The sequence below is a fragment of the Epinephelus moara genome, chromosome 2 (genome assembly GCF_006386435.1).
Source record: "Epinephelus moara isolate mb chromosome 2, YSFRI_EMoa_1.0, whole genome shotgun sequence".
NCBI lineage: Eukaryota > Metazoa > Chordata > Actinopteri > Perciformes > Serranidae > Epinephelus > Epinephelus moara.
This window is the reverse complement of record NC_065507.1, coordinates 31,711,083-31,722,264: the sequence shown is the minus strand read 5'-3', so window position 1 is coordinate 31,722,264 and position 11,182 is coordinate 31,711,083. Positions and strand designations below refer to the sequence as shown.

General features: G+C 41.0%; 2 protein-coding genes across 3 annotated transcripts in view; both read left to right on the top strand.

Annotated features, from left to right (window-relative positions):
• cep126 (centrosomal protein 126) overlaps nt 1–2,026 on the top strand; it is a 15,829-nt gene extending 13,803 nt beyond the window's left edge. For both annotated transcript variants that reach the window (XM_050068674.1, XM_050068665.1), the window contains 4 exons: nt 472–541; nt 901–1,110; nt 1,248–1,312; nt 1,405–2,026. In XM_050068674.1, the coding sequence (XP_049924631.1) occupies nt 472–541; nt 901–1,110; nt 1,248–1,312; nt 1,405–1,488 (429 nt within the window). In that variant the 3' untranslated portion in view covers nt 1,489–2,026. The remainder of the gene's footprint in view (nt 1–471; nt 542–900; nt 1,111–1,247; nt 1,313–1,404) is intronic.
• A 3,585-nt stretch (nt 2,027–5,611) lies between these two features.
• The window catches only part of yap1 (Yes1 associated transcriptional regulator), a 30,000-nt gene continuing 24,429 nt past the window's right edge, over nt 5,612–11,182 (top strand). The window contains exons 1-2 of the mRNA XM_050072429.1: nt 5,612–6,340; nt 7,607–7,842. Of these exons, the coding sequence (XP_049928386.1) occupies nt 6,140–6,340; nt 7,607–7,842 (437 nt within the window). The 5' untranslated portion in view covers nt 5,612–6,139. The remainder of the gene's footprint in view (nt 6,341–7,606; nt 7,843–11,182) is intronic.

Sequence of the window (11,182 nt, the reverse complement as noted above, 5' to 3'; positions counted from 1 at the left end):
AGTGCAGAACCTTTTAGGCCAATTAAGTGATCCAGTCTCTGCAGTAGAATTTGATGGTCAGTTGTGTCAAACGCCGCACTAAGATCTAATAAAACAAGTACAGAGACAACATTTATTGTTTGTTATCTGTAAAATTGAGGTAAATAAAAGCACTAAGGAAAATGTTTTCAGCCTACAAAAATAGACAGGAGGTCTGCGTCACCACGATGTGTTGTTACCTATGGTGTAGGCCCTGTGTCAACGCAGAGCCTACACCATAGGTATGGCGTGGATTCATCGCAGAAGTATAAATCCTTCTTAACTTCATATCCTGCTTCATAGTACAGGCCTCTGGTCCATTTGTTTTGGAGAAGAACTGAGTTTCCAGCTGTTTGCAATTTGTAATCCTCACCACTAGATGCCACTAAATCCTACACACAGTTCCTTTAAATTTAATCTAAAACTTACAAATGTTTGTTTGTTTTTTTGAAGTCAACAAAACAGACCACAGAGCCAGCCAGACTGTTTTCCAGTACTTACAACATGGCCTTTCCATATGAAGGTATCGTATTTACTGTGCACCTGTCTTCATGTTTCTATAAGAGTTAAAGCAAACTTTTATTTTTTATTATCGAAAGTAAAAAATGTCTGTCTAATGTAAAGTTCAGCATTTCATATGTCTTCACTCCTGCATGTATTTTATTAAATGTATAACCAAAAACATGCCAAAGTACCCATAATGTGAAAGCAATATGAAAAGTCTGAGCTAATACCGTTCTCAATTTTTGTTGTATGGACTCCAGGATTTAAAAAGACAACAGCACAGCTGTATTTTACACATAAATGCATTAAAAACAACAAGAGTAAAGTGGAAACAGGTGAACACACATGCCTTTGATGTGACTTTAACTGTGCTCTCAGGTTTGGTGAGCGCTGCCCAGTTACATCTGGCTGAAGTACATGCTGGAGGCCTCCTGGAAGAAACGGATGTTGTGGCTGCCATGGAAACAGCCCAAACACAGAGGCCTGGCACGGTGCAGCAACACAGCCAACAGCAGGGACTCACCACCATTTCCTTGGAAGAGCAGAAAATCCTCCTCTCTCTGGACAGACTCAACCACCAGCTGTACTGTGAGTGTTTTGTTAAGGCTGTTTGTTTTAGGACAGAACTGGTTGACCAGATTGTTTTGAGCTATGCAAAACAGACAGGTATTAATGTGTCATCATTTCAATGCAGAATAACCACTCCTGTGTGTTACTGTTTGTAGGTGTGCGGGAACATGTGGGGGGTAATAGTGGCATGCATGGCCTCGTACTTTATGATGCACCCACTGTAAGTATGAATTTATAAGGGATTCATTGTTTGCCTCAACTCTTAAAATGACTTTGTTGTTTTATCACTTAACCTTCTTCAACTGTTTTCAGACAGGTGAGGTGAAAGTCACAAACCATCATAAGCACCGTGCAGCCTCGGCTAACAACCGCTCTCGATACCAGAATAAATTCTGACTTAACGGCATGTGTAGTCCACAGTGGTCTTCTCTCCCATCAGTGCATTATACCTGACCTTTTTGACTGTATGAACAACCAATTTATTACCCTGTAAAATGAGTTGAGTCTCTGCTGAAACAAAATACGCTCTTTAAGAGATCAGTAGGAATGGACTGTTGAGGCATTAAAACATAACAGCAAAATTCAGTCAGTTTTAAAGTTGGTGAGTTGAAATTAGTTTTGTATTTTTGCCATCTGCTTGGACAGGAACAGTTGCTACAAAAAATATATATACATTGTCACTTTATGTTGAACCACTTATTAGAAGCAATGACATTTTAAGTGCCTTTGGAAATGATACTGACTTAAAGAAGAGTAAGAAAAAAGCCCTTTTTATAATTAATGCAGAACTGTTAGCAAAATATATACTGTAGATTTGTACCATCTTATTATTTATTTTCAGTGCTGTCTCATTGTAAATTTGTTTTCTATAGTAAAAGTATAATTTAATGGAAACTATTTTGGAACCATATTGGCAGTGAACTGAATAAAGCTATTTGTCAACCTGCAGATAAACTGACTGGGTGCAGTGTGTTCAGCAGTGTGAGTTTTTCCTCAGTGATGCATAGCACAGTCAATAAATGGACTGAGGACCGGAAACGGTTTATAGAGAGAAGTGTCGCAATGTTGAAGGTGTGTTCGTCTTTCTTTGATGGCTGCAGAGAGGACGATTACATCTTGTGGCGTAGACTCAACCTACAGGCTCAACAAGGTGAGCCGTTGCCAGAGGGTTTGCAGCTTTCTGTTGCAACTGCATCTGCCCTGAACTTTACTCTTGCCTTAGGTCCTGTTTCATTTTATGGTGTCCTTAAATTATAGTATCATCAGTAGACTAAAGCCTGTTATTATTTAATTTCAGTTGTTGGCTACTGCAGTTTTTCCTGCTTGAAATAAAATGTTCCTATGTCTACCTCGCCAAAAAAATAGGTGCATCGGGGGGGGGAAAGCTGCAGGGATTATTAATGTGAGTTCAGTTGCTCCTCCCTCACCAGCATGTCTGGTTTTGCCCCTCAGTCAACCTGCTAGGACTTGCTCCAGAAGGTGGAGGAAGCCTGAGCTCATTTAAAGAGTCAGGCTCCCATAGCTGATGACTTTTCTTGTGGTTTAACTACAGGTTTCTGATTCTATGCATGCATGCATTCTTGAGTGTTTCAACAAGGAGCTGTAAACAATGATGTGAATGTGGTGTCTCGCTGCCATGTAGAGTCATGCATCATCTTGTTATCTTACACAGAAACTGAGAACAGATACATAGACAGAAACTATGCTCAGCTTTGGTGTATGATGATGCCTGCAGCAGAGGAGGCCCTTTGGGGAGTTGTGTGCAAAGAGATTCTCCAGTTAAATGGACAAAAAATGTCCAACGTGGTTATTTCGATGTCACTTCAAAGTCACTGGGCATAAGGTAATTAGAGAGGAGAGGCCTGGCACTTTATCTGGATATGTCAGCTCTGATATTCATCTGTCACTTGCATCAGTAAGTGAATGAATCTAAGTGCACATGCACAGATAAACAAAAAATCATGTACAGTAAAAGTCCATCTGTACAAACTGTCTCCACAGCAATGACCAAACCTTTACTCACAACACCCTACTGCAGGATTTCCCTGAAATCTCTTCCCTTTGGCCCACAACCATGTTCAGAGTCATTATACTGTACAATGGTGAGCTTAATGACATTTAAGCCTTTACCAGTGCAACACCCAGAAACTCAACAAGAAAGGGCAAGAGTGCTGAAAATAAGGGAAGACATTTCCACACACGCAAGTTCAAGCTTGTGCTTTGGTCCGTTGTGAGGCGTAATCTCATGTTTAGTTACAGTCCATTTAACATGCAGTGAATGAGTGTCTGGTGCAGTTTCTGTAAAACTCAATATTCGCTTGGATGCACGTTAAAAAAAAAAAAAAAGAACTGACGTGACAAAAGGTTACAGCTAATTTCAACGAAATTGTGCATGAAGACAAAATATTGAAATGAATGTGGATGAAACTGGTTGGTTAGTTTTTACATCATCGTAAAATAATATCCATTACACTCATGCGACAATAAACACAATACAATGCACGTGTGTTTGTCAGGTGTACATTGAATGAAAGAAAATCAAGAGTTCATGTATAACACTGAAAAATAATATATGATTTTAATTCCATGGTGGTCCTCACTTGTACTTGAATTATTTCAAAGGAAGGCAGACAGAAAGAGACAAAGCCACTGTGTTTACTGATCTACAGTCTATGTACTGATTAAAGACTGCAGGGGGCACTCAAGCTCCCATCTGCCCAGCTGCCTGTAGCAACACCCTGCGTCACTATATCCGATAATAACACCAGACTGGAGCGTTTTAAACAGGGAGGACTGTTATAGCCGCCCTGCCTTTCAGGACCAAAGATACATTCACTATGACAGAGCCCTGTTTTCTGCAGAGCATCCACCCAAACCCCAGTGAGACTGAGGCGCTTCAGGAGGATGAAGACATGTTGACCAGAAGTGACCAAACTCTGCTAAGTGGGTGGTCCCCTTGGGGCTGCTGGGACACTGCAGTTCATCTCTTTAATGTGTCTGAGTGCGTTACAATGATGTGAAAATGGCCACTTTCACCCAGACAATGGACATCTCTTGACTGGCAGCATGTGTGCACAGAATCTATCATTCATACATCAAAATATGTGGGCCTGTAGCACAATCATTAAGTAATGCACAGACTTGTAATAATAATAACAACAGGGCTAATCATGTAATCACTTCATGTGCCTTGAATGGAAATATAACAAAAATAACAGGACAAATATAAACCTAACCTGTTGCACACTTCTATTTTAAACAATTTTAATGTGCTCATTTTAGATGTTTCCAAGTTGCTGAAGTTTTAATATTGAATACAAAATGATACCATCTGTTAAGAAACCTGAGCATGTGTATGTGACTGGCAGAGTGAAGCTCTTTAATCTGTTCATCGGGGCTTTACAGTGTCTGCGGGTATTTAATAGGGCTTCATAATCATTCATTCAGTGGATGTATGGGAAAAAGAGTTGAAACAGAGCCTCTGTATCCAAAGAGAGTGGATCTTGACAAAATGATTTCTCAATGGAAGAGGGGCCTCATTAGCATAACAATTGTGGGAACTGCATGGATCTACTTTTCATGAGCACTGTAAAAAAAAAAAAAAAAAAAGACAGAGGGGAGAAAAAAAAGTGCCATTATATATACGGATGAGAGAAAGTGTGGGGTTGGATTATTGTTACAATGACTAAGCGGTGAAAATGTGTTGCATCATCATCCATAGCAGGACTATAGAATGTTTTATACATAAACACAGAGGGGTTTAAAGATAGCTTTTAGACTGTGTGCTACATAAATAACACCTAAAAAGTATTAAAAAAAATGTTGTTAGAATTTTAAGCAGCCCATAACAACACTTAAAACAGAATAATATATTTTTAAAAAAAACTCAAAGCAATTACAAAACTTATTTATTTTTGCAGATTTTTTTTAGATTTTAATGGTGCTTCCACACACACATTTCCACCTACATGTACATTTTTTAAGGTCTTAAAGTGAGTAGGATGTAACTGAAAAAAAAAAAAAAGAAACATGCATGTATTTCTGTTTCCATTTTCTTAACACTGGGGCACAGTCATAATTTATTATTCTCCTAAATGGGCTTCAGTTGGCATCAGCAGGGGTCCTTGTTTTCAAGGGCTTGCCAAAAAATAAAGAATACTTTAATCTGATTATCTAATTAATGTGTGAGAATGAGTGTTTATTTGATTATTGATTAAACAATAACAAAAGTTGCCATGTCAAATGTTGAAATCCTGCCAAATGGAGGTTTGAGTTTAGAGGATTTTTCACTTTTAAAAGTTGTTACATATGTATAATAAAATGTGGGTGTTATTTGTTCACATTATTATAAATTCGTGTTTTAATGTGAACGGGAAAACTGTAGTATAAATAAATCTGGAGGCCCCTGAGCCTGCTCGGGCCCCTGGGCTGCACTGACTGTACCTTTAAAGCCTCTTGTCCCAATTAAAGCCAAGCCCCGCCCCTGGAGCAGACATCCCATGAGTCATAAAGTTTGATGTCCTGCCCAAAGTTTAGACCCGACTGGAGCAAAAGTTTTTTTCTAGAAAGTGAGCAGCGGTGATTTGTCCTGCGAACTATGAATCTTTCCTGTAAGAATATTCTCTAACTCGGCCTGAGCACAGATAAGTGCGACTTTTCCGAGCGCTTGTTGCGTTTGTCGTGTTTTGTGGCTGCGTCTGCTTTTTTTTTTTTTTTTTTGGAAAAGTTGGGGCCGGACGACAACATATTCCAGTGTGGAGTAGATATGCGCTTTGTTGCATTCACAAGTATGCCAGCAAGAAACAACAGGAAAGCGCTGTGTTTCACCGCAGATTTCGACAGCTAACACACTTTGGAAGAAAGCAAAGTCCTCGGCTGTGAAACTTTAATATGACTCGGGATAACTTTTACTAAGTGTCGTCGAGATTTCCTGCTGTGTGAAGAAGAAGGAGGAAAAAAAAGTTTGGGATTGGCTCAAACTTCTTTTTTGTGACTTTGTGAACGCGACATTTTCGGACACATAAAGTTGACAGACTGTTTTGGGACAATGGATCCGAGCCAGCACAACCCTCCTGCCGGACACCAGATCGTCCATGTACGGGGCGACTCAGAGACCGACCTGGAGGCTCTTTTTAACGCCGTGATGAACCCGAAAAACACTATCGTGCCCCCTTCCGTACCCATGAGGATGAGGAAGCTGCCAGACTCCTTCTTCAAACCCCCTGAACCAAAGTCCCATTCCAGACAAGTAAGCCCGCCCTGTCTCTCCTCTGCCCCTTCCCAGAAATCACGATTAAAGCAGGGCCCATCCTGTGGGGGCCCAGGCCCACAGTAACGTTACGTGACTGCTACAGTCACTTCATACTTACTTTATTCTACTTTGGAGTCGCCTGTGGCCTTTAGGATATCACTGCTGTTCCTTTAGAGGCTGTTTGTGGTCACATCCTAAATTGTTGGACACAGTAGCTCTGTTTTGTTAAGAGTTAATCGCACTATACAAAGTTTATTGACTTAACATTCAATTACATGTTCTATTACAATGCATTTGCTTTTCAGTTTCTAGCAAGTTGTAATCAGATTGGTAGAATCACTGCAGAGGAAAGGCCGCTGGGCCCGTGCGTAAAAGTTTGGAGTTGCCAAACAAGCTATTTGTTTGTGCTTGTGTTTGTCGTTTTTGTAAACTATGGATCCGCACAAGATAGGAGTATATTATTCCACTCAGAGTGAGTTGTCAGATTGGCTGAAGCCACACAGCATAACTTAGCTTGCACATTTGTTTTGGTTAGATTTATGGTTGTATTGCCTATTTATAGAAGGGTGGCAACCGTGGAAACAATCAAAGAGAGTCTCTAAATCAGTGTTTTTGTAATCAAAGGTGATTTGAAATCGAGAAATTCGATGCTTGGATTTGTCCTATTTACCCCCTTTCCCCCTGTCCTCCCCCCTACCGTCCCCCACAACTGTTGCTTGTGGTCTCTGTGGAGTTTTGTCGTCAGTGCGCATGCGTTGTTGTGCAGCGAGTCTGCGCTCTCCCTCTGTCCCACACAGGCCTCAGATCCCCCCCATCCTCAGACTAAAACAACTCTCTAACTTGCCTGCACATGCACATGAAAAGAACCTGCTAACATTAATGTGAAGTGATTATAACTTATGGGAAGTGAGTGAAATGATAAATCAGAGGAATTTATGCAGACTTTATGTTCTCAGAAATCACCAGTCCTTTATGTTATGTGTCCTGCACTCTTTGAATCCTTCATAAACTGCCCTCAATTACTCTCTATTATCTTTTCAAAATGAAATGTGGTTTATACATTTTGTATAAATACATGGACTGGTTTTGTTGTTGCAGTTGTGTAATGTTCACGATATCCAGAAATATTCAACCAAACTGAGTTTAAGACAAACTTGATTTGCCCCATAACAACAGCAGAGGAAACTTTAAGAGGCCACTAAGAGAAATCCCATAATCTCAATACATTGGACTAAATTCTCACTGCTTCTCTTCCAACCCCAGGCCAGTACCGATGCTGGGAGCGGCGGAGCACTCACACCCCACCACGTCCGTGCACACTCATCCCCGGCCTCCCTGCAGTTAGGAGCTGTCACTGGTGGCTCTCTGGCCGGCATGCCCCCACCAGGTGCTTCCCCTCAACATCTCCGTCAGTCATCCTATGAGATTCCTGATGACATGCCCCTGCCACCAGGGTGGGAGATGGCCAAGACCGCCTCTGGCCAGAGATACTTCCTCAAGTAAGTATGCTGCCATGAGTGTCAACACTGTTTCCTGCATTATACAGTCCTTATAAAACCTGGAAAGTTTGCAGCTTAAATGAATGTGTTTTTTAAATGAATAGAAGGCTTTGAAAGTACATAAATAGTTTAAAAGATACATAGTACATGGAGTCATTAATATACCTCAGCCTGACCTACTGTCACCACTTTGAATCCTGATGAAGGCTATGTAATGAAAATTTTGGTTAAAAGAGAATCTATCTTATTCATGTCAAAGAAAATTCGACTACAACACCATGTTAGAAGAGCGGTGGCAGGACGCTGGGGAGCGCGTCATCCCGGTGCTTTTTTGTATTGATGTACCTCGTGTGGGTATGTTTCCATGACAACAATATCTTGACACTAACGTTAGCAAGGTAGCTAATGCTACATTAACATAGGTTGACCACACCACAATAAGCTTACAAAGCAAATGGTGATAAAAGCTCAACATTGACAGTGTCCGCCAGCTAGTCTGCTCCCAGAAAATGAGCTTCTCTGTCTTTGCTGTGACATTAGACAGTACCTAGCTAAAGAAGCGGCAGTGTCGTCACCGGCGCCTCTTTTTGAAAAGTTCCGAGATTTTCAACTAGAAGTTCTCGGAGCAGCTGCACAAAAAAGGCGGAGCACTCTGAAAAAATATGCTGGGCACGGCGCTGTTTCTCCAGGCGGCCACTTACGCTCTCTCTTCATTGGAAACAATTGAAAAAAGACGACGATGCAGAGACAAAAATGCTATCACATTCATTTGAGTGTGGGGAACCTGCATAGAACCATGTGTCTCTTTATCATGTCTCAGAATGCAACAAGTCGAGATGCAGCAAAGTGGCTTAATCAAAGGGGTAAAGACTAAAACCATAAAAGATACAGCATACAAATTATACAACAAAAATAATACTCTAGAATCTTCTCAAAGCAATGACAAGAGACTTTCATTTTGTGTTGGCCCCTGTGGACAAAACCAGTAGATTTTCGTGTAATGAAGACTGCAGTTTCTAAGAACACCATCGTATGTGCATTTGTTTTGAAAGTGAGTGAAGAAGACGCAACTTTGGACATTTCTCAGCCACTCTCTTTGCTAATGGTCTTGTTGCTTATGAAGGTCATATAAAGGCACCAGTATTCAAGGTCCAGTGTGTAGGATTTAAGGGCATCTTCTTGTATCATGGCAGAAATTGTATATAATATTCATAACTATGTTTTCATTAGTTCATAATCACATGAAAATTGAATGAAATAGAATTGTTGTGTTTTAATTACCTTCGAATGAGGCGTTAATATCTACAGACAGAGTGGGTCCTCTTCATTGGAGTCAGCCATGTTGTTTCTACAGTAGCCCAGAGCGGACAAACCAAACACTGGCTCTAGACAGGGCTGTTGGCGTCTTTGCATTAGCCACCATAGTTCTCCTACACACAGGAGAAGTGGAGTTCTGCAACCTCAGTGCTAGATGCCACTAAATCCTACACACTGGACCTTTAAATTAAGACTGTTTCATAACCAGTTTAAAACTCCTTTCAGCTGCTGTAGGGTTCAGCAGAGATGTAACGGAACCTTTAAATGTTCAACTTGTGCACCATTATAAGCACATGTTGAAAACTTCTTTGCAAATTTAGTTTCCACTACTGGTCAAGACAAGTCTTAGTTACCAGAGAAGTGGTCTTGAGATCGGACGCTCATACTGCAGCTCTGTTCAGCGTACATTATGCTGACAATAATTTGCAAATGTGCTACAGTGCACAATGGCGGCCAGTGTGCTCAGAAAGAGACAATTGCAATAGTTGAATTGTAGGTTATTAAATTTGGTGGCCTCTGCAAACAAGAGAGACGTCTTTTGAGGGGCTGCTGCTGTATGTAGTGTTCCTTTTCTTGGTCTCAGGTTTCAGTAGAAACAATGGATCATTGTAGCTGCCCCAGACAGCACAGGAGAGACATCTCTGCAAAACTCATCTGCTAACCAGCAGATCTCCTCCACATTAATGATCCAAAGTCAACTTTTTAAATAGCAGTTAGTGGGTATAGCTGAGCCCCGTAGGCCTGTCATTGAGTTCATCTGTAATGTTTTGGGTTGTGTGGGTTTTTCCTTTTTTTTTATCCTTTTTACTTTCTTACGCATGTTACTTCATTCTCTGTAGTTATGTGAAAGATTGAATAATTCATAGGAGTGACGTCCTTGTCAACAATTTGTGTTAGGATAATCAGCTCATTGTGAAATGTTCCAAACTTTATGAAATGCTCAGCAGCTCATGTTTAGAGATGATTCAACACTGAAAGTCGTCATCCTCACTCCCCTCTAAGGCAAAATGTTGTCAGTTCTAGGAAATACTACTCCCTGACACGGCGTCTGAACAAACATGATAGCCTCAAATCTACTTGTATTCGAAAAAGAGCTTTCGGTACCAGATGTTTTTTAAGGTCTGACATCTGGAGAACATCTGGGCCGTTTTGAGGAGGCTCTTCTAAAATTGTACAAAAGGACTCGGGGGTTGGAGAGAGAAATTGCTATTCTCATAGACTCTCCCAGGATCAGTGCAGTTGTTTAGAAACTGACTGATCTAATGGGCCTCCAGACAACGGAGCGATTTCGCAAACTAAATTAAAGCTTAGTTGGAAAACCCAATCTTAAATAATTTATAGCTCAGTGTTTGTAGGAATACGTCAGTTTTTTAAAAATCGAAACAATGTGTAATTTCGCTGTTGTTGTGTAACAGTTGCGTAATTGTCCAGGTTTGAGGTTTTTTCTACTGCTTTTATTTGGAAAACAAAGCAGATGAGGTGAAGCTGATTGATTGATTGATTGATTGATAGATTATTGACAATGGCACCATATTTTCACAGTTTAGGTCTGTACCATATGTCAACAGACAGTTTACATCCTGAATATTTCAGTTTCTGGTCATAAGTCTTTTCCAAAAGCAGAGCATCTTGCTCTCTGTGGCTTTGGAAAAGCAGTTGAGTAACTCTGTTCAGACCTGTGTTTCAACTGGCATGTTATACAACCAGAGTAAATGTAGTACACAGTGTTTGTGTTCCAGTAAGGAAAACTCCAGGAGACATCTTCCATACACCGCACATCAAAGTGCAGATATTTGATCTGGAATACAGGCGGCCTCAGCAGAGCTGCTGGAAAAGACACTCCCCTATTTATAAACAGGGGTTGTCTGACCGAGACGTGTTGCAGGAGGAGTGAAGCAGAGCGAGAGAGTGTGTGTGGGTGGGTGGACGGACGGGTGGGGGTGGGGAGTCTGTCACCAGCTAGCAGAGCCCAGCAGAGAGCAGAGGAGGAGGAGGGGGGGGGGGGGCTCACATTCACTCAGGT